At 43.7% G+C, this 23930-nt stretch overlaps 1 protein-coding gene across 1 annotated transcript in view; it reads left to right on the top strand.

The window, feature by feature from the left end:
• Window positions 1-23930, top strand: part of TMEM132B (transmembrane protein 132B) — a gene marked incomplete at both ends in the record, with an annotated part of 250288 nt that overhangs the window by 57129 nt on the left and 169229 nt on the right. Inside the window, one exon of the mRNA XM_084272218.1 lies at window positions 12917-13796. Coding sequence (XP_084128344.1) covers window positions 12917-13796 — 880 coding nt within the window. The remainder of the gene's footprint in view (window positions 1-12916; window positions 13797-23930) is intronic.

Below are 23930 nucleotides of genomic sequence, written 5' to 3'. Positions count from 1 at the left end.
ATTGCTCTGTCATCCAGAAAAGGCTTAGATCCTGCTTGTTGCCTTCTCAGTCAGTCTTAAATCTGATCAGATTTACTTCTCTCATCTCTTGAAGGTTTGAAAATGCTGTCAGCTAGTGCTCATTATCTTTTATTACCTTAATATATTAACATGGGTGAACCACACAGCAAGTATGACCTCATCCAACTTTGGTTTTGCTTGAGAGTTTTTATTCTTTGCCTCTAAGTTAATAATTGTCTGTGAGCAAGATAACTGTTTTTGCTGCATCACAGCATGAAAGCCATAATAAGGTTTCACTTTCTTTACACACCAATATTTTGACAAGATCTTCTTGAACTGCCTCCCCCAGAACTATTGGGAATTTTCATTGTGTTTAGAAAAATCGAACTCTAAATTACTGATCAGCAACAGGCAGAGAAACAAACACCCAAGAAGTCCTGGGTGAGGCTGCCAGCTCCTTCTTCTCCCCCCAAGAGGAGCCGTTCTCCACGTGTGAATGACAAGCTGCAGCCTTTGATCACTCTAGTAGGAGAAAAGCAGTGTGGAGGGGTGGTTATTTTGTCCTTTCTGACAGCATCTGCTGTGAATTTGTAAAATATGTCAAATGTGTATTCCTGGAGTAAAATAATGCGTTCAAGCATGAAAAATTAGGCTTTGTTCTGATACCGGGATGCACTTGAGCAGGACTCCTTCAGTGAGCAAGGGAGGAGGTCAGCAACCACCCCAGGAATGCAAAGTTCTTTCTTCTGTAACAAATTAATAGAGTTGCTTGAGGCTGTTGTCACTCCATAAAGAAAACGTTGAATTAAGTAAAGGAATCTTGAGAGAAAGCAGAAACTTTAGTTCTGGGTGTTTTGGGTGGTGGTGGGGAAAAAGCTGCCACCAGAAAGGAAGGATTCACGTTTTCATGTGCTGGTCCTTGAGAGGCAGATATAAATTGATAACTGAATGATGTCTGAACTGAGGAACTAGGCCTGTGTGGGTGCTCCTCTGAGAGTCAGAGAGCACATATTGCTTTGGGAGTCTGGTTAGTGTAATATTGGTTGCTTGAGAGCAATGCAAAGCGCAGGTTGAAGACTGGGTTCAGAGAAAAAAGGTGCAGATAGCTCTGGACTATCTAGTTCACCGCTGTAGTGGTGAATCTGTAAAGCCATGGAGCTTTTTCTGCAGCAGCTAAAAGGCTGAGTGGCCTCAGAGGTCTCTGTCCTGAAACTGTACTCTAGCTTGTGCTTAATAATCCCAGTGGGAAAACTCCCTGACTTAGTGAGACTGTACACACCCTTGAAATTATCTGTGTGTTTGCAGGATGGTGGCACAAATCTTGGTGGAGGCAGCAGCCTGCACCTCATGGACTTCAGTGGGGAAACCTAAGAGAAAGCTGACTTCCTTCCACAGACCTAATCACTGCAAAGATTTAACCAGGGATTTAACTAACTACACTGTTAACAGTCCCAAAAATCAGCATGTGCAATCAGGGTCACTGTCTAGGTGAGAAATCCAGAAGTAATGAGGAGTGAAATGAAAGCTGCTCCCAGTGCTCAGGCAGAGCTGTGGGGCTGGTGCTGGACCCAGGGTTTTGCTCTGCGTGTCTCTGCATCCTGTTAGGTTTTATCTCCGTCCCCCAGCAGAGCTGTGTGTGGTGTATATTCTTCCTGGGATTACAGACACAGTGGGATATGGATGAGTGCTGGTAAGACAGAGGATTTTCTGTGCATTCAAGACATATCTGTGTTCTTAATAATTTTACAGGGGTTTTATTGTAAGCTGCTTTTGTGGTTTCCAGTGGCTGTTCGGGCCCATTGGTTTGGATCTCGTTTCCTCCAAGAGCTGCGAAACAACAGGATGGAGAATCCTGTGAAAGCCCATCGCTCTGGAGAAAGGCTTTGGACCTACCTTACCACTTTCTGACAATGCCTTTGGAGAATCTGCTGCCAGCATTTTAATATCCTGTAATTTTTGGCTCGTGCAAGGAATTTTTTAGTAGCACCAAAGGCAAGAAGCTTCTGTGGGAAGAATCAGAAGTGCTGTAAAGTTACATACCTGTGTAACCTGTGGACAGAGGGATGTAAAAGGTAGTATAGAACCCCTGCAGTTTATAGAACTTCAAGTTATGGCACTTCATTTGCCTTTAGGTGTAATGCTTGAGGCCATTGACTGCAGTCATAAGCTGGGATTTGCAGAGAAACACAGCCAAGATCTGGTCCCTCCAGGGGCAGAGGAAGAACTGCCAGGGAGGGAACAGCCCAAAGTGGGGCAGAAGTTGTTGCTTAGAGAAAAATTGGAAAACCCTGAAGCAGATTTTGTGAAGGGTCCTTTGAAATGGCATTTTCCCCTTAAATGGGGATACAAGCAATGCAGTCAACTGTCTTGTTTTAATGGTGAGCTCAGTCTGGGAGTAATGGCAATTTGTGTTCGTGACTCAGGGAGCAAAATAGGCTTCCTGAAGATTCAGGACATGGGATTGAGAGGTGTTGTCTGGTTCCTGGAAGGCAGCTGTGCCATGGTGTCATGGGATGCTGTTTATACTTGTGCCCTCTGTTCCCTGCCTTTTGGGGTGCCAGTTGCTGGGGCTGTGATGGCATTTACCTCACTCCTTTGCTGCTGTAACAGGAACTTCCTGAGAGATGGGGATGCACTTTGCTATTCACCCTTAGCTGCTTAGATCAATATCTGCAGCAGGAGAGTGATTTTAATAAAAGGACTCTCTCTCAGCTTTCCTATCTCCATGACAGATAGACCCCAGCTAACATAAATCCTGCCCTTTCTCCTGTCAGTCTCCTGGCTTTGTGTGACATAGATGTTTTGACACCGAATACAAATATTTCACAGTTGGCTAATAGTTTAGAGCATATATTTAAGAGATTTACTTTTGCAATCACCTGGAGCCTTTAGTGAATGTCTTTGCCTTGTAAGGCCTTTCTGTTTGGAGAATATATTCACATGCTCCCGTACACATATTCCTTTTCTGTTGTTTATGAAATATCACTGAGGGAAAATGAGTTTTGCTTCAGATAACCGTAGTAGGGAGCCCTCTCCTAACCTCCTCTTTAGCAATGAAAACCTCCAGGAGCTGCAACAAACCTTATTTATCAGATGTCAGGAGGGATACAAAGGGGATTGCAGTGCTGGCAGCTGGAAGCACCAAGTCTGCAGTGGGGTAAGGAGCAATGCCAGGACCAGTGCTGTGTGGTGGGAAACTGGGCAAAGGTCTGGGAACCCTGCTGCAGTCCCTGGGACTGTCACTGGACTTAGCTTCACTCAGGGCATCTGCACAAATCGCCTTTCCCAAGCTGGTGGTACCCTGGCTTTCAGGATTGGTTTTGGCATCTCCACCTCCTGCTGAGGAGAGTTGAGCTGTGTGTGGAGGGGAGAAATAGGCTTTTTGAAATCCCAACGCTGCTCATGCCTGGACAAGGCACCTTGAGGCAGGTTGTGGTGTTCACTGATTGTGTTTATGGGGTTTCTGCCCACCAAGCAGCAGGTTGTGCAAAGCCTCTGTGTGTGCACAGCTTTAACAGTTGTCTCTCCCCTCCAGGTAACCAGAATAGAAACCCTCCTTGGTTAATCAGCTGGTTTTAAGCTCTAGTTTAGCCTGGAATAGTGGCTGTGTCATTCAGTTCTTTCAGCTGAGGAATTTGTGACCTTTGGCCACTGTGTTAATGTTTCTAATTGTAACTGGCAGGACAATTTCCCCTTTGCTGTTGTATGAGAGACACAGAGAAATTCGCCAAGAGCAGCCTGTGACTTTTAACCACGGTATCAACACCCCTGATTGAAACTAAAATGGCAAGTTAGGCCAGTGATCAGCCCAGCAGAGCAACAAGAGCAATTCCAACAGCCACATTAAATGAGAAAACTCACTGGGGATTTCCTCTCTTGGGCACTCTCCTTGCACTGAAGTCTGGGCAGGTAAAGCAGCTTTGTCAGTTATCTGCACCTGAGTGTGATATAGAGGAAAACTCCCTTCTAGCACTCAGGGAATTAGCCTGGGCTGGGAGCCCTGAGTTCTGCAAACAGCTGTATTGCCTCTGGCAGAGGAGGCAGGAGCTGGAGGTGGCAGATGGAGACTTGAAGGAGAATCCCTGTGAATGTCTCATCTGGAGTGTTCAGTGCCCCTGTGCACACTTCTCTATAGATTTCCCTTCAGGATTTGTTCTGTGTCCTTCATCCATTGGGATGATCCCCTTCTCCTTAGTAAAAAGCATATTTTGGGCAAAAACTTACTGGCCCTGGCAGGCTGTGGAGGCCTGGCTTAGGAACACTGTTATCCTGTGCTTTGTACAGTGCGTGGATGGGACCACAGAGTGCTTCTACACAACACATAGGTAGTGCTACAGGCATATATTTTATCTAACCTCTAGTTTTTTCTATCAGACACATTGAAATAAATGTTTTTTAACAATGAAGGCTTTGGCCTGAAGCATGTGAGAGGGAGATGGGGATGAATAAATAGAATACATGATGACATTAAGATTTTATGGGGTATGGGGATGGGCACACTACTCAGATGCTGAAACCATCCCAGTATCTTTCAAGAAAAGCTATTTTAAGGATGTTTAGAGAGTTTTTAAAATTTTTTTACTGTGACCATTTTTTCTGTTACTCCAGCTCATAAGACCAGGTGTCTTAGTTACCATGTTTCCTGCTCTACAGGGTTCAGAGGGAGCAATAAAAGCCTCTAAAACTTACCTGGAATAGTCTTCTTACAGTTACAGATGTCACAGGTTTAATGTCCTCTATCTCAGGTCCTTCCAGGCCTTGACATGATGGTAGCATTTGGAGGAAAGGCGATGTCTCTTCTCCCTGTTGGAATAAAATTTCTACTCCTTAACCTACAGACATGCTGGATCTTTGGCTCAGAAGCTCTGACAAATTTAGCTCTAACAACCAGCATTAATGATTCAGGAGGAATTTGCACTCCTCAGGTTTGGAGAGCATAATTTTGAGCTGTTTCTTACTTGGGCAGGGTTTGACCTCAAGTCTGGTGATTCTCAAAAAGAAACCATGGGGCAGGGGCGGCAGAAGGGTGTCCTGCATAGGAAAGTTAAACCCTGCTAAGAGGTGAACTGAAGTTGTTATACTGGTGTAGTGTGTTACATACTTAGTCTTATTTCATCCTGATTTTTTTGTGTGTGCCTGTGTTTCAGACTGTGTCACCTTTCTGCTAAAAAACCTCCAGTCTTTGGAAATAAGCTTATCCTCTTGGGCATCCATTCTGCTGGAATAATAATGGTTTAGTAGTTTTATATCGGATCAAATCTTCTGCAGGCAAACCCCATGTCTGCATGGGCCAGCATGGAAATCAGGGGAGGAAGCGCAGTAGCTTTATTGCTTGGGTTGCATGCTATTCCCTGGCTAAGATAAACACTTAGTCCATTTTGATAAACAAGCCTGAACTCCTCCTTCTCAGTAATAAAGTTGTTAACAGTCATCTTCCGAGAGAATGACAAATAATGAGGTAGTGGCTTAACAAGGCAATTCCTCCACCTTTTATAAGTAAAGCCTCGTTTCCTTGGGAAAAAACCCAATAAATCTCCTATCTGCTGGGTATAGTGCTGCTGTAAGAGTTCTTTATTTTCAGCCAAGTTACAAAAAATGCAGGATAAACTTTGCATATTTGTTTGATGCATTTACTTTACCCCTTTTTGTTTGTGTGTCTGTGTGTGTGTGTGTGCTTGTGCTTGGGTAGTGTTGTGTCTTGTTGTTTTGCACTTGCTTTAGGCATCACCTCTGAGGTGTAGCAGGTGAAGAATGGCTGTACCAGGCCAGAGCACAGATCCATCTGGCCCAGCAGCCCCTTTTTGATGGCATCCAAAAGCAGAGACTCAGTAGGAAAGCATAAGATGAGGCCAGCACAGAGGATGCTGCCCCTAAGCATGCTCTCAAGCAGCTTGTGGCAGAGGTCTTCTCTTTGCATAATGCTGATTTGGGGAGTGCAGCGAGCAGTATTCTCTCTGGAGTCCAACACACCACGTACTTTCCTTACTGGACTAATGGCAGTTTTGAGCCTTTTTGTTTTTCTCCACTTTTCCAAACTTTTGCTGATAGAGAACCCTGAATTAATCTTCAGGCCTTTTGGGTATTGGATTACACTCTGCCTCACTCCTTTCTGCACCAGCAGTGCTGGAACTGGCATGGGATGCTAATCCTGCCGTACCTATTCACTCAGTCGTAGAGGAAAATGTATGAAAACAAATTGCTAGCCCAAGCTAAATTTAGATTTATTCAGTTGGAGTTAATTATAATCTTTATTTAGTCCCAAGTGATGCCTTCTTATCATACACTTATTATAGCTGAGAAAATTAATTTTTATTCTACCATAAAGGTGAATGTAATAATCTGGGTTCAGGGAAGGGATTACTTTAATAAGATTTATAGGCAGCCTTTCAGACAGTATGGTTTTATTACTATCTGTAGGTGGCCTTGCTGTACATATGTCTTTCAGTCTGGGTGACTGTGCAAAAAGCATGCGAGTTAAAAACTGCAGTAAGCATTGGCTCAGAAACTTCCACATCCAACTTGTTTTTTGGCAGCAGTAAGCAGGCAAAGCATTTGACTTGCTTTGGAACAGAGTAATGCAATTTATTACTGCACCCGTGGCCTGATCGGGGGGTTCATTCATATGCATGGTTTAATTTTGCACTGAAGAATGTATATTAGCAGACAAAAGATTTATGAGGCCTGAGATGTTGCTTTCAAGCTTTTTGGAAGCAGAGTTATGGGCCAACATAGGCATGCAGTGTAGGAAGAGAAGCTTTAGTGAAGAGTGAGCCATCAGAGCTGATGGGCGGCTCCACTGCCTGTAGGTGTCATAACCTCCGCTGGCCACCTTCAGCAGGCGGGGTAACAGGGAAAATCAGGCTCCTCCCAAGGGTGATTTATCACCTCTGAGATATAACTGTCGAGGAGAGGATGGATGAATTCTGGAGACACCCTCTTCTGTGATTTACTTGAAGGGGAGGCTGGAGTGTGCTTAGATACCCATCTAAAGCGAGATGCTGACTCCTGCGGAGGGTGGCCAGGCTGTATAGCTGCAGTAAAGCTTGGGCAGGGGAAGTTTGACTGAGGCATTTGAAGATAAGGATGTGAAACGTTGTCCTGCGCTTACAAAAGTTAATTAACCTCACTTCAGTTTCAGATGTTTGGATCAAATAGACTATTTATTTATTTATTTTAAATGGCATCTTTTTTTCTTGTCTTTCAAAACGAGCTGTGCCTGCCTGGCAATGTTTTGTAAAGCAAATGTCTGTCTCTCCACAAATGTGTAATCATGATTGAATATAAGGATTGTAAACTTGTTTTGAGTTCTACATCAAGTTCTATCCTTCCATCAAACCAGGATAAGAAGAAGGGAGAATGAGAAAAGCTTAAAGGGATCCTATAATCTTTTCTTATGCTACAATTTTTTATATGTTGACAGCTTCTGGGCTGACTTTAATGTTAAAAAAATATTGGAAACTCTTCTTAGCTCTTTCTTGCAGTGTCATTTATATCTTCAAATTATTCTGTTATAGTTGAAAAGACTGTTTGTTATTATGTTTTTTCCTGTGCCAGTGTGGTTCGCTGTGTAACTGCCTCAAGTACTAAAGGAGTAAGGCTTGTTTTTGAATAGTAGGTGATGGAAGTTGTTCCTCAGTGGGACTATGGAGGGTTTTTCTCCTCCTTTTCTTCTCTAATGTAAAACTGAGGAGATGAGTCACAGGATGGATTCTGAAAGTGGGAAGTAAACAGTGACATTCTCCTTTCACGGTTATTTTATTAAATTTTGAATGAGTCAAGGAGAGCATCTAGGCTCCTTAAATCCTCTCACAACTCAAACCTGTCCTACTCACAGTGCTCAAATGAGGTCTACGCTTGTGGTGGATTTTCACACCATAATCATCATTCTTATTTTCCTGCTGCCAGGATTAGGAGTCAGAGGTTCCTCAACTTCAGGCAGGCAAATCACCTTGTACAGCCTCTCACTGCTGGGGTCTCTAAACAGCATCAGGTCTTGCCCCTTGCATGTGTGAGAGAAAGTGACCTACACAGCTGGTCCAGAATTAATTATTGTCCTATAATTTATCAGTTCCAGAATAGCTTTCCTTGTGTAGACACCCTAGTCTGTGATGCAGTGTGTTTTTATTCAAGGATAATGCCTGCATTTCCAGAGCAAAATAATTATTATGAATAGAGCCATTTTTATAGTGGAATAATGTACATGTGTAGTTTGGTCTTTATGGTCTTTAGTGAGGGCTGGTGGGAGGGGCTGGTGATTTTTCTCCTATACAGACAAGCCATTGATTGCTTCTGTATGAGTCATGGGTAACATCATAGTACTTACTGGCACCACATTACTTGAAATTATTCCTCTTTTACAAAGAGGAGTGTCTGTATGATCTCATGCTACAATTCTGATGATGCTGCAAGAAAGATGAATTTTAATGTTTTCACAGTTTTTTTCCACAGGTGCAGGGTTGGCTTTCTTGGCTGTTTTCACAGAAAAAGGATATTGGAAAAAAAAAAAATAATTGCAATTTTAAATGCTTCTTGTTCCTTGCTCCTCCAACTTCAGAATTACTGAGGGCTTATAGAATATTTGGCTCCTGTTAAGTAGTTAGCTAAAGTAGAGGGAAGATTAAGCTATGGAATTTGGATTTATGCTCCAACAGGACTTATTTTCCTTTTTAGTTAAAAAAATGTTGGATTTTAAAGACTTTCCTCTTACTGGAGCTTAATATGCCTCAGGTTTTAATGCTGACCTGCTGCTGCCACCACTACTTTCTAGTAGGACAGTTGTTTTGCTTCTTATTAAAATGTATGAACTCTAAGAAACATAATGTGGGTGAAATCTTGAGTTATGCAAATGGCAGATTTTTATTGCACAGCGCGACCTGCAGCTACCACTTTGTGTGTGCTTTAGTCCTGTGCTGCATTTTGTGGCATCACTCCGAGGTCAAGGCAGATTAAAACCAAAAGTGATGGATGATTTTATGGTTAAATAAAAAGAATTATCAAGACAAGAGAAAGGAACTTTGTTTTCAGGCCTGAGCTGGTAAGGGGTGGGGAAGGGCATCTCCCCATTGCATGGTTGGTTGTGTGCATGGTGGCTTCCTCTCTCTGCTCTTCAGAAGCATGGTAAAGCTGGTTTTTCTCTGTCTGCACCCTCAGAGTCTGCAAGATGAACTGGGCGATGAGGCTGTTGCCCAGCTCTGGAGAGAGGGGTTTTGACATAAAATGGGAGCGATGACCTGTTGCTCTAGGGGTCTGAGTGGTTTAAATGGGATAAAGCTCCTGCTGGAAAACTGTTACAAGGTAAAGGATATTTAGAAATTGAAGTGAAATATCTCAAGTCATGTCCAGCAACGTTGTTTCCATACATCTCCACTCAATGCCCCCAGTGCCACAGCAGCCTGAGGAACAGCCTGTGTTCAGCCTTTGAGATAGTGAAGGCTCTGGGGATGCTCATTTGGCTTCCGTTTACTTTTCGACTCTTCCTCTCTTTTGTTACATAATTAGTACTAACCCACGTTCTGATCTAATTCCTGCCCTCTTTTGATCTTTCTGGAGTGCTTATTAAAGGGGCAGGTGACTTATTAGTGGCTTTGTTGCACACCAGAAAGCAGGGAGCTTGTCCTGTTTCTGATTGTACTGTAAGGAGATTGATGCTGTGGTGCTGAATTAAAAAGGTGGGGTGTTGGCCTGCCAGCCTATGAAATATTCCTTTTTAGATGTTCCTACAGCATCATAAAATGTTGCTGAATTCAGATATCATATTTTGTTGCAGGCTGGTTCTAGGACAAAGCCCAGCCCTGTCTACTGGTGTTTATGGCTTCCCATATAAGCTTTCAGATAAAATTTGTGTCTCATTTTGTTTGAGTTACAGCAGGCTGATATCTTAGTCCTCATACCAGCTCTGAGAAGAGGCACTGAATGTTTCCAGTGTAATGGAACGAAGGAAAGGGAAAACCATGCCTTTTAAACTTCCTGTAAATCACTGCTTGAGAGACATAAAATATCTGCATAAGGGATGATGGGGGGGGGAAGTTCTATAATGTAATCACAAATGTATTTAAGCCTTGCCTCGGTTTTGGTTCCTCTTTAGGCTCAGGAACTGTGACAGTGTGTAAATCTCCTCTGCAATTTGGTGTGTCTTGGGAGAAGGCAAATTTTAGCTTTTCCCCCAGAACTTGGAGGGTTCTCTTGCTGGTCTGTGAACTTTGCTTACCTGTACGGCCGCACAAACTTTATGAGAAATGCAGCTTCTCCAGTGTGTTGCTTTTGAAAGTAGTTTGATTTATCTACAGTTAATCCAGGAAGGTGCTTGTCTGCATTGGGCTTCTCAGTAAAGAAACAACACCCTTCCTCCCCTGGCTGCCTCGGCTTTCACACGAGCAAAGTTCCCTCTCAGTGATGGAGTTGTGCAGCTGCACGACGGCAGGGTGAGCCGTGCTGTGTGGAGGTGCTCTGTAAATAGCAGGGTGGTAATGGAGTTGCTAAAACATCCCTTGGTGGCTTTGGTTCTAGATTTGGCATGGATGTCCTTTCTTCCTTCCCTTCCTGCTGGAAGCAGGATGAGGTTTGACCCGCTGTGCGTTTCCCAAGTGCTTTGTTATTGAGTGGTGGGGTAAAAGTACTGGGGCTCCCACAGAGCAGCACAGCAAGCGGTAGTGGGGCACTGCCTGAGACCTGCTAAACAGTGGTCACCAGCCTCTGCTCATTGTTGCTACTGTAGGTTGCTGTGGGTTCCCTGCTTTGGGTATCTGGTGCTATGAGGCAGTGGTGTCCATCTCTGCTACTGCTTTCCTTGGTGTCTGTCTCTCCTGCTTTGCAGGCCACTTGTAGCTTGGGCAGCCTATTGCCTGGTGGGGCTACCTCTGTCTTCTTCCAGAATTGCTTATTAGTACTCACACCCTCTGACTTCCCATAGAGAATTGTCATCTTCAGTTCCTGCATGCTGCAGGGAGTGTGTCAGCTGCCCATCGTTCACATCTGAACTAAAAGAGGTGTGGAAGGAAAGGGGAAAAAACCCCTCCAAACAAAAAACCTCCAAAAACCCACCACTAGAAAAGTGGTTGTCCCCTAAGTGAGCTACAATACTGTAGAAGACTGGCCCAGGTCAGTGCTCACATGAGGGAGAAGAAGGTTTCTCATCATCTGAGGTTCTGTATTTCAGTTTGGTGCCCAGGTCTGCGGGCAGCTGGTGGAAGGTGTTGGCCGCACTGGTGTGTGATGGGCCAACATGTTTATGCATGGGCATAAGAAATGAGAGGACAGCCAAGTAGAGTGACTGCATGGCAGCTGCTCTGTAGTTGCATTTGCTTATGGAGCTGAGAGGAAGCCCTTATCTGGTCCCCAGGTGGAGCTGTGAGAGAGGAGACTGCTGATAATGTTTCCTGCTGAGAAATTTTGTTATGCTTTTGTGTATTTTTGCATGGTTACTTGTTCTCAGGAAGAACAAGAATGGCTGCAGAAAAACCTTGACACAAATATCTAGCAAAAGTAAAAGCAGATGTATTGTGATGAAATGAGAAGCATTTAAAGGATAGATAATATCAAGCTATCAAAAATAAATGAGCAGAATTTCAACTGAGAAGGAGAGTGGAGGGAAGTCAGATGGGTGAGATTCACCCTACAATGTGTCTTGGGTAAGTGTAGGCTTTAAAAATACACAACCTGAGAAAATAGCTTAAATATTAGAGCTTTTATCTGCACTAAATGGTGGCTCCAAGTATCTGAGTCATCTGGCTTGTAACAGGTGTAATTGTTTGTGTGGTTGTCGTGTTGTGTATCTGCTCTCCCCAGCCCTGACAAACAGTAAAAGCGCCGCTAAGCTTCAGCGAGAGACAACAAGAGCTTTGACCTTAGGATCTGTCATTGTTCCTTTGTTATCACTGTGCATTATGAAACTGCTTCATTTTAATTCATTTGGTTTCTGTTTATTTCTTCTGTGGCAGTCCCAGGAGTTTGTATTCACCGGCTTTTTGTTGGAGTCTGTGAATTGTTAGTTTAAAAGCCCCTCCGTTTCTTTCTGGTAGAATTGCAGCCCAGATTGAATATATCTCGCTATTAATTAGAGATTGGCCCAAACCAAAGACATCGGTTTGATTCCTCCCTCCCTCTGGAATCTTTTCTTGCATGGGAAAAATTGCTCAGCACTGACTGGAGGATTGACCATTGTGTTGTAGAGGAACTTTTGTGGTTTCCAAACGTGTGTTCCATTCTCTTCTGGAATTAAACCAAAAAAATCCTTCTAAGTGCCTGTGAACTTTGTGCATGTAAAGGATTTCTCTCCTTCTCTCAAGTTCTTTCTTGCCTATAAACCCATTCCACTGAGACATCTATCAACCCCTTGATTTTTTTGTGTGGGAAAAGTTTGGGTTTCCAGAACACAAAGCTTTTATCAGTTTGCCACTAACTTCCAAACTGGTGAAAGTGAATTGGGAGTGATGGGGATTTCCAACCCCCCATGTCATTGTGTCTTTGCCATGGCAGACTAAAGAAAACATTTGGGTTTGCTGCCTACAAATATGCAAGGTGCTGGTTTCTTATGGATACTGAAACATGGATGAGGAGAAGTTGTAAGTTTGAGCTGGCAAGAAAAGCACAAAAACCAACCAGTGAAAAGTTTTGAACTCAGATTAGGATGTGGTCAATCAATCTCTTCCTCGTTTTATCCAGGACTTGATTAATGGTTTTCAAGGAGATAGGAGTTTGGGGTAGGTGGGAAGGGAGCTGTGTGCTGATGTAGTGGGATGTTTTCAGTGTATGAGCTTTCAGCCAGCACTGTTAAACCATAGTACCTGTCTCAGATTGTTTTGTAATGGTGGCTAACAGTATTGATCTCTGGTAACATGTTGCTTTTAAGAAAAACTGAGGGCCATGCTAAGCAAACATTAGAGTTATCTTTCTGTTTCCTTTTATCTTTGGCCTGCAGTGGTGGAGAGCCGAGGAGGGATCATGGACAGCATACAGAGATTTTCAAACCTGCCAACGTACCTCCCCGCAAGCTATCACATCTGCAATGCTGATGTTTTCTTCTTCCTCAAAGAAGCCAACCAGGATATCATGAGGAACTCCAGTTTGCAGTCAAGGGTGGATTCATTCTTTATATACAAAGCCAAACTGCCACCTCTCCTAAATGCCACATATGGACCCTTTTCTGTTGAACAGGCTGTTCCCTTGGACCTCATGCTGACTTCTGCATCTTTTGGTTTCACAAATAAATTCACTTTTAATTGGAAATTAAAATCTCACATAATTGACAGCTCCATCTACTCCAACAAACCTAAAATACAAACCTTGTTCTATATTGCGGGGAAGGACTGGGATGACTTGAATTCTGAGGAGAGGTTGCCTTGCGTGAAGATGTATGCTTTCCTGGAGTCTAGAGAAGTTGTGGCCAGCTGTAGATTGACAGGACATCTAGGATTATGTGTTGCAGAGCTGGAATTATCTCCTAGCTGGTTCAGCTCCCCTCCACCCCTGGTTTCAGAGGAAACAGCCTCCCTGGAAGGGATTACCGTGGAGCTCTTCTATAAGATTTACACAGCAGATGGGGAATGTTCTCCAGAGGATGCAAAATGGGAAAACAATATCCATGCAGGTCAAGATAATGAACACAAGGCTTTGTCAGCTATGGAGAGGATTGGTAGCATCATTGTTTACCCAAATCAAGACAAATTAAAACAGTCTTCACTGAGGCTAGATGAAAACATCGTTATTCGCTTACCACTCAACCCGGTCAGAGAAGGTGACGTCGTGACCTTTCATGTTTCCCTGGCTGATGACTCTCTAGCAGACCAGTTTGTATTAAGGTAAGAGAATTTTTAATGTGCTGTAATGCTAAACAGTCTACAAATAGGGACAAATCTCTACCAGGTGCAATTTCTTTGGTTACCTTCAGTGTTTTCCTGAGAGAACGTGAGTATTTCCACTCCAGACTATTAATAGTCACGAATTATCTGTGTGGATGACACTTTTTAGAACATAGGAATTGATTTTAAAGTGTGAGCTATAAATGTTTGTATGATTATTTTTTGTTTTAATTCTCTCTGCTTCTAGTCATAATTCTGCCTCTTAAATTCTGCCTCTGTAAACTGCTGCCATCCATTTTGCTAGACAGTTTGCAGGCGAGTTTTCTGTTCCTTTGGTAAAACCTCCTCTCTCTTCATCAACTTTCTTATCATCTTTCCAAAGTACAGGGGATACGTCTTGCACAGGTCATATGTAGTGAGGAACTATTTTGTTGCATGGCACAGAGAGGAGCTGAGAGGTGAGAAAATGAGACGTGCCTCAACTTGCGTAGGAAGTCTTTCGCAGAGCTGGGATTTGGATCCAAACTTTATAAGTCGTCTTCAGTTTTTCTGTAAGACAGCCCATCCTGCTTCCTCAAGCTTTTGACTGCTTGTTGCATGCCCTACTTTTTTTTTTTTTATTTAAAGTTTTTAGACTTTCTGGTGACCTTTACTTGTGAATCTGCCTGTAATAGGAGAATTCAGGCATTTCTAACCACCCTGAGGGTTAGTGCTGCATATTTCTTATGTCCTTAGCTGTCAGACTGTGGGTTCAGAGCTGCATAGAGACCAAATTCAGAGAGAAATGTGAGCCAGACTGGGGGAATAAAAGGGCCAAAAGGTAATTGGAAAGTGTCATGTGCTGTGAGAATGGGGGACGCTGGGGAAAGGGGGAGTTGCAGCCCGTGCTAACAAACCTCAAAACAGGCTCCTGCCTCACTTCTAACTTCTTGATCCGAGGACGATAGGAGCCTAACATGACAGAAGGGCACTTTGGGGAGGGATGTGGAGACAAGAGACAGCAAACCTTATGCAGCACTTTGAAATCATTCAGGGTTTGAGAAATAGCACATGCATATTAATAAAATTCCATTGCTGTGTGTGAATCAGGACAAGTGGTTCAGAGCACGTGCACAGGCAGAGGGAAGGAAACACTCCACAATATCCCAAGCACTTCTAGCTACTCATGATGAGGGGGAAACCTGGGAGAAATATCAGAGGCTTTAACCAGACTTTAAGAAGCTTGGGTCGGGAAACTTATTCTTGCCAAACTCACCAAACTTTTTCTTGCCTTTACCTGGATTTACTGCTTTTTTTTCTCATTAAATACGGTTTTGGCCACCACCCATTGTCAAAAGATGGACCAACCTCATTGGAGCAGTCAGGTGTCAGCAGTTGTGCATTGATCCTCTGTGCTATAGCAGAGAGATTGTGGAATTTGCCTAAGGCTCTGCAAGGATTTAACATCAGCTCTTAATTCTTGTTCTTTTATTCTCTTTGCCACACCACCGATAAAATGCCCTGGGTATTAGAGGCAGCCTAAGATGAGGGTGTTTAGTTCCCATTGGAATTTCTAAAATAACATTTACCTTGTAACACGTTATGCAAGGGTAGTGTGTTGATACTTCTGCTGGTCAGGAAAGCACAAAAAACTTCCTGCAGAGATAGCTTTGAAATGCTGTCCTTCAAAAGCAAAACCGTTTATGGAAGTGCTGAGCACAGTAACCAACCTGGGGTTTCAAGGATGCAGAAACTGAGGGAGTCAAGGTCTTCCAAGCTGGGGACCCCCAGGGTGAGCTGTAAGAGCCTGGCTGTCACTGAGCCCCTCAGCTTCACCCACAGGCCCCCGTGACTCACTTGTCTCCAGCCATCAGGCAGGAGTCACTCTGTGGCACCCTCCCGACAGGCAGAGCGTGCATCTCCGCGCTCCCGAGCTGCTGGGAAGGCAGTCAGGTTTCCATGGGGATTTCCTCCTTTGAAAAGTGTGCAGAATCAGTTCATCTCCAGGAGATGTTTCTGTTAAAATAAATCAGCATGTTTTACGTGCCCAGAAATATTTCCTTGGAAAATTCACTGTCAGCTCTATGTAGTCTAGCCTGTCTGGTCTTTTTATTTGGCTTTGCTTGCATTGTGCTTTTCAGCAGAGAAACAGCGAGTATTTTTATTTAACCTTGACTTGAATGCAAAATACGTTTCAGCTGATGGTTCACCTGTCCTCCAGGATGAGGAGAGACCATCAGCAACTGTTGCAAGGATTGTTCTGAATGACATACTTGGGGCCCATGGAGAGATTACTCACCTGAAGTTTACACAGTAGGCAGGGAATTACTCCAAGGGAAATACAACCACTATATGGTGCCTGCATCTAATTTATGCAGTTTCCCTCACAGGCTTTCCCTGTTTTTCAGCTCAATGCTAATGTCCATAAAAACCCAGAAGGTTTTTTTATATACATAGAATTTCTGTGTGTTACAGCCAGAGAAAAAGACGTTGAAGTGAATGTTTGCCTTGGGAAATATATTTTTGCCTAATATAACTGATAGATTTTAATCATATCTGTTACAAGCATAGTGGGGTGAATTGCAGTCTGGCTCATCTGAGATGATAGATCAAAATCAAGTCATTCTCAACACAGCATCTGATGCTGACCTCAAGCTCTGTCAGTATGCAAAAGAACAGATATGCTCAATTTTATGCACCTCTTTATTATTTCATGCTGGGTTGTGTAGTATTTTGTGTTGGATTTTGTTCTAGCAAAACTGACTTTAGTTATCATAGGAGAGCAGATTTTTTCCTTGTTATGGTAAAGTTTGGGGTTCTTAACCAAGTTTGGAAACTGAAAAGAGATCTTAGAATCATAGAATGGTCTGGGTTGAAAGGAACCCCAAGGATCACAGAGCTCCAACCCCCTGCCACAGGCAGGGACACCAACCTCCAGGCCTGGAGCTACACAAGGCTGCCCAGGGCCCCATCCAACCTGGCCTTGAACACCCCCAGGGATGGGGCATCCACCACCTCTCTGGGCAGCCTGTTCCAGCCCCTCACCACTCTCTCTGTAAAAAACCTCCCCTTTAATATCTAATCTAAACGTGCTGTGTTGAAAGATACTCACTTGTTAAATGCCCACTCTTCCAGCAATGTCCCTTACAGGGAGATGCTGCAGGTTATATGTGAAGCTTCTCCTATCACATCCAGTCCCTTTCCACAATCCAAACTGCTTTTTCCCTCCTCAGGATAAGTCTTGGTTGGTTGTTTTCATTCAATACATTTAAGATTGAGTTGGAGCTCTAGTTGTGGTCCAGACAATTTGTTTCTTTTCCAGCCAGTGTGGCTTGGTATAATTGAAGGACCCAGATCTGTCAAGGGGCAGAATTTGGAAGCTAAGTGTGAATTTAATGCTTTTGCCGTGCCTTGACAGTCATATTGCTCACTTTGTTGACAGATGATCTATACATGTGTGCAATGAAATTCTTATGACACTGGAGATTAATTTGTGGCCTTGCTGGTCTGGTCTGTACTGTAAAATTTACCATCTGTGAACATAAATTTTGCCCATTGTGTTAGGTGGGTCGCCACTAAACATGGTTTAGCCATAAAGATGAGTAAAATGGGCTATATTGCCATGATTAAACTTTTTTATGAGCTATCTAGTTTAAAAAATATAAGGAAAAATGAAGCAGAGCTTTGAGATTCCAGCAGGACCACTACACCCATCAGTGTTGCACAGGGTTTCAGTCTGTTGATGCACAGGGCTACCTCTGTTACCTGCTTTACTGCCAGAATTAGATGAACCATAGTAAATGGGGAAAGAACTAAATTAGATGAACCATAGTAAATGAGGTAAATCATGACTAAATAAGGGGTAACACCAACTTTTTTGCTATTTACTAAACAGAAATCTCTAGAGAGACATGGAAGGGTTGTAAAAGAGACGGGGGGAAAACAATTGTTGCTTAATGGGTAGGACAGAAATCTCATCCAGTAGTGCTGGGAATGGCTTGCATTTCTTTTGTGGTGTGTGCTATTATTTAACTCCATCCTGAGACTCAAAGGATGTATTTAAAAGAAAAATGGGAGTCATTTTGTACAGCAGGAAAACATTTAATGGAATAAATGGACAATTGCCCCTTGGTTATAGGAAAGAAACCAGGACACTCTTTTTATAACTAAATGGCAGAGTTTTTGTCCCGTTTTCCAAGTTTCCCCATTTAAATCGTCAGTGAGGATGTGCTGGTAATGAAGGCTGAGCTCTAATAGCAATTTGTCGAATCACAGACAAAAAATGGGTCTGTCTGCATTCGTTCCACATCCCTACCACAAGACCCATCCTTCTTTTCTGCCCGATCAGAATAGAACCGCTGATTGGAGATATTCCAGGAATAATAGTGAGGGGCTGAACCCAGGTAATGAATCCCACGCTGGAGGAATGAAAGCGGCTGCGGTCGGGGATGCGGGTCCTCTGTCTGGAGGGGGAATGGTGGGACCGTGCAAAGAAAGCTCGCTGTCGTTCGGTGCCTAGGCAACCTCAGGGAAAAAAGATTATCCTCTCCTCTCTGCCATGCTCCACATATTGCAGGGCAAAGATTACTTTTTGATTTTTTTCTTTTTTTTTTTGGATGAACCAGTACAAGGTGTAATACATGCCAGTTGGCTTTTTACTGATTATTCTCGCTAGGAAAAAAATGATATTAAGGATTTATATTAATAAACATATATCCATATGGAGGAGGTTAAGTCTCCTGCTAAGGAATAAAAATTGCACAGGCCATTAAAACTGACTTACAAGGCTTCTGCGTTAATAATGAAAGATCTGTAGAAGTCTGAGCAGTCGTCTAGAAGGCCAGAAAAAGATCATTAAGAGGATGTCTCCTGCCAATAGCTGCCAAGAGCAAACAAGGGAAAGAAAACAGAAGGGTTTAGATCTGGAAATGCATAGAAAATGAGAGCATACAGACTGTGGGGAGTGCAGCCTGGCTGTGTGTGAGGAGGAGGCTCTGCGTGGCCTTCATCACCAAGGTGGTATGAATGGGGAAGCAGGGCAAGATTGTTACGGGTGAGAGAAAGAAATGATTAACTGAAGCTTCGTTTTTGGATGAAAATTCAGCAGAGGTGAAAGTGCTGAGAAAGAGAAGAAATGCACTTCTGAAATGATTCAGAAATGTTAGTTCATATTTAGAAATAATTACAGAATTACCACATTACTGGTGACTTGAGAATAGTTGTTTTTCACTTGAAGATTTTAGTAAAACCAGAACAAATGTTCAAATTTGTTATTTCTGCCTTTTCTCTGAATGTACATTGAATGAAATGAAAAATATGAAAGAGTAATATGTAATATTAATAAAAAATACCAAGCTCTGCAAAGTCTGGAAATGCCAGAGATATCTATGCAACCTTAACCCAGGCCCCATGTATATAATGCACTATAACACATTCCTTAAAGATAAATTCATGCTATTCTTTTTTTTATAGATCTTCTGCTTCAGTCGATGCATACATTGTCTTCCTCCCACTGCTTTCTTTTCTTCTTGTCACTGAATGGGAAAGGGAGTAACATCCTTTCAGGATGCTCCTGAGAAGCCTGGGGGGAGCTGTCACCAGACTTGATTTTTTTTTTTTTTAGCTTGGATAAACCATTTCTATAAATACCCTTTGAGAAAGGGTTGAACCATTCTTTCCTTTTTCTTATTTGTGTTTGAGACGGGCGTGTGGCCCAGAAAAAAAGTGGCTTTGGCTGATGGAAGTCTGGCATGATGGTACAGAGTTAAACATTTCAGGAGGATGTTGTATGGAGCTGTTAGACCTGAATGTGTGTTGGCTGAAGTGAAAACGGCATCCCCCTGGGTACCTGCCTGCAGTGTGTGGCTGTGCTGCACCCACGTGCACAAGCCAACCCGTCCTGGAAGTAGTCTTACCACACTACCAGGTGTTCTCTCCTTTTTCCATGCTTTAAGATAACCTTCTCTGCCTTAGGCACTCTAGCAAGGGAGAAGAAGAGAAACCCCACCCCCTTATACAGTCTTAAAACCAGTTAAAAATAACAAAAAATAAAGCTCCTTCCTACAGCTCAAGCAGTCCCAAAAGCTTAAAAACCGATGGATATCCGACAGTGAATAAATGACCCAGTGAATCCTGAAAGACCCTGCAAGACTACAGTCAATAAAGCCTTTTAATGGAATTTTAGATAAAGGTCAACTATCTGCTACAATAATCAGCCGTCCGCGATCACTCTTCATAGGAATAAAACAGGCAGAGCAGCAGCCCCACGCGACAGCGAGAAGCTCTTGGTACTTGGTGGATGTTGGCTTTGAAGCACTTCCAGACAGGACTGCAGCATCATGGTGATAAAACGCTGCTTTTTATTGCCATGTTTTCCAACAGCCACTTCTGTCACCCTGCAAAAGGGGTCCTGAGCGTGCTGCTTTGTCCAGGAACGTAGCTGCTCATTACTGCAGTGTTATTAAGGTGTTCTTTAAGGTAAAAGAGGATGAGACAGTGATGGGAGGCTGTGGTGCTGAGTTTGGGTGTCTGTGCTGAGTGTCCCCAGTGTCTGCCTGTTCCCTTACTCTCAGCATCACTGCCTTAGGGATGCTCCCTTCTCCCTCAGGAGCGGGGAAATGTTCTGGAGAGTTAGAGGGGTTAAACAAAATGCGGAATTAGATTCACTAAAAATATTTAGCCTGTGTGAGTATTTCACCAGAGCTTTTCACTGAGGAGGTAAACAGTGGTTTGGCTGCTAGTTGTTTTTGACAGTTTGGGAATATTTCATGTAGATGGTGGAAGAACACTGTGTACAGCTGGAATGAAACAAGAAGCCACTTTCCATTGGAAAAGGTGTTTGGTTTGCCTTGAAACCCCACTTTTTCTTCTATTCAAGTCCTGCCAGCAGCACAGCTATCTCATTCATCTGCCCATCTGCATCTCTGAGCGCTAAGGGACGTGGCAATGTTATGTAAATTAACTTGCTGTATCATATTCAGAACCATAAAGTGGGGAGAAAAAAAAAAGATAAGAGAGTTAGTTGTGTTGATTTTAAGTCAGTTGGGGTGTGAGCAGGCATCTCATGTCTGCTGAGCTACAAGTGGGTAAGCAGCGCGGCGTGGCACTGGTGGCAGCGCATCTTGTTTGACACATCAGATTGTTTTGCACGTGTGTGACAAAAAAGGTTTAAATCAGGAGCCCCGACAACCTCTTGTCTGCCAGCATGTTAGCAGCCACTGCTGTGCCTGCAAAGGGAGAGGATGTGAGAAGCCTTTCCCGTGGATTTGGAAGGTGCCAGTGTGCCATGTGACTTGACACAAACTCAGCCTTGTTGACGGTAATGGAAAGAGATTTTACATTTCTAAATGGTTCGGGTTCTACAAGCTTGTTCCTAAGCTGATCCCCGTCTCTGAGAGCTTTGACATGACAGCTCCTGCTAATTAACTCCAGGCAGCTCCTACACAACTCGGCGCTCGCTTCGGGGCTGGGTGCGGATCTGCAGTGCACTGTCAGCAGCTGTGGCACGGTCGTGCTGAGAGCAGGGTATGAGCAGAGTGTGTCTGTGAAGGGGGCAAGTGGATTTTGGAGGAAACCACTGCTAAAATGCAACCACCCTTGGTTTGTTGCATTGGCTCAGGCTGCCTCTAAGCCATGGGAAGGCACTCTGGGTGGTGATCCCTCTTGGATGAGGAGCTCCATCTATGGGGCTGATGAAGGTTCAGCCTCTCTGTTACCCTTCTCCCTTCTTTCACCGGAGACTTTCCTGTCTGTAGGTGTTGCCTGCAGGAAGGACAGATGATTTACCCCTGCTGTGATTAACACTGGTGCAGATGTGCCATGGGAAGGGAAAGCCACTGGAGATAGAATTGGGAGTTGTTTTGCCTGTGAGTGCATCGCTCTGAGTTCAGTTACCTCCATTAATGAGACACGGAGTTGCCATCAAGTGACTCAAGTGTTTAAATACACAGTGTTGCAAAGGATAATTTAATGAAGACAGCTGCAGGATAAACATTTCCTCCTGTTTTTTTGGTTTGTTTTGTTGTGGTGGCTTTTTTTCCCCCCTCCTTTCTGTGTGTTTGGTGATGTGTTGGGTTTTTTGGGTTATTTTTCCTACCTTGTACTCAGGTTGGGAACAGAGGTCAGAAAAGGTTTCCTGTCTTTAAATGATCATTTTAAATTCAGGGACACGCTGTGGCATTTTGCAAACTGTGTGTCCTAGTGAGTGAGTCCCTGGTGGGGAGCTTAAGGGGGGGGGGTCTTTGTTTTGGACAATATGCTGAGTAGTCCCTGCTTTGTGCTGTTGGACAATGATGGCATTGATCAGCTTCTTGTACGGCTCTTCATTAGCTGGCAGCGCAGTAAATCACGGTCTTGTTTAAACAAGTCAGACACAACAGTGATTTGGTTGTTGAAGCAGTTACTTCTAGTGTGTAATGAACAGTATGAAAAGAGAAATACAAAAATGTGTCTACTTTGAAATTCGCTTTCTTCCTGAGACAAATGTTTTGGGCTTTGCATTCCTGTCATTTTATCCTGGTGAAAAACAGTACTATCCCATGAAGCTGATGAAGTATTGTTTGAGTGAAGACATTGATCTCAATTTCCTCATATTCCTGCTGACACAACAGAGAATTGCTTTACCCATAGGTTTTTGCATGCTCTGATATGAGAAGGCCAGTGTCATGGTTAGCTGACAACTTTGTAGAGGGAGAACTTTCAGGAAGAGCAGGAGAGAGAATATTACAAGAAAATTGTCAATGTATCATCTTCTTTTGGCTGCTTCTCTTGGTCCCCCCCCTCCCCCCCAGTAAAGGATTCCTAAGAAAATCTGGTTTTGGACAAAGTGGTGCAGGGACCTGTGCTTCATGAAAGGTATTTAATGCTTCAGCTAGGTGCCATGTGTGCCTCAGATGCTGTACTCAGCCAGGGAATGAAAGAAATCATATTAACAAAGTTATTGGATCCCAGATGAATCAAAAGAGCTGCAGGATAAGAAAACAGTGACAAATGAGTCTGCCATCCCAAGGCACAGCAAATGGTGCTTACACTTAAAACTATTTCACTTCTTGCAGTGTTTGGCTGCCAGCTCTCCAAGGCTCCGTGGGCACTGGGGAGCGGGGCAGTGCGAGAAGGTGATGCTTTGTGCTAGTGGAGCTGCAGAAGCCCCACATGCAGTGTAGCCAGCGTTGCTTTGTGTGGGGGTGCAGCAGCAGCAGCTCTTCTTGAGCTCCAGAGGCCAGAGAGCTGGCCTTGTGTGGGGGGGTTCATCTACCCGCCCCCCACCCCCAGTTTCCAGTCTGTCACTTCAAAAACCTCCTGCCCTGAGCAGTGCTGCATGTCAATGCCTGGTGCAGAGCAGAGCTTCACCCTGTGCTGTTACGCACAAATAAGGGAAAACATCTCTAAAATATATTCCCCTTAGGATCACTGTGGATATTCCAAGCAGAGAAGGGCACTGGGTCAGTGCAGCAGCATCTCCAGGGATATCCCAATGAGGAGGCTGGTGCCAGTGAGAGGGCTGTATTCAAACAGCCCCCTGTTTGTGGGGCAAATTTGACCCCCTCATCGCTGTGAGCCATCAGGCACGGCTCCAGCTGGTCTCCCTCTGCTCCTGCCATGCTTTCATTTAAGTTCCTCACTAGGACCAAAATACACCTTCCCCTCCCCACTGCATCCTTCTTTTGTTTAATTTTTTCTGCCAAGTGAACTCTCTGGGTTGCTTTTTTCTCACTGTGTGGCCCAGGCTTTTGTGGTATTAATGAAGGAGTCCTCAAATGCATTTGCATTGAATCCCCAGTCTCTTAATTGCACTGGTCCTTGAGGACAGCAAGTGGGAAAGGAAGAGAAGCAGAAGTGTGGGATAGACGGTGCCTTGTTCATGGGCTTTCTAAACATATTCTCAAGTTAATGAGGGTCTGGGCAAGAAATGTGCCAAGTGGCACAGGAAGCACATGTATGAGCACTTTAATCCCTGATGGAAGATGATGATAAAATGAATCAAGTGATGCTTGGGGACAATTTGAAAAGTTTGTCCCATCCTGGGAGGTGGCAGAGGGTGAGGGAGAAGCGGTAGCAGGCTGTGAGAATCTGGACCAGGATCTAAATACATTGTGAGTTTTGGGTTGTTTTGGATCTGGGAGTTTGGCTCTGGCCCATCTCTAATTTAATTTGCCT

This window comes from Gallinula chloropus, assembly GCF_964237585.1.
Source record: "Gallinula chloropus genome assembly, chromosome: 17".
Taxonomy (NCBI): Eukaryota; Metazoa; Chordata; class Aves; order Gruiformes; family Rallidae; genus Gallinula; species Gallinula chloropus.
The sequence above is the reverse complement of the archived record's forward strand: the minus strand, read 5'-3'. Positions and strand labels throughout refer to the sequence as shown.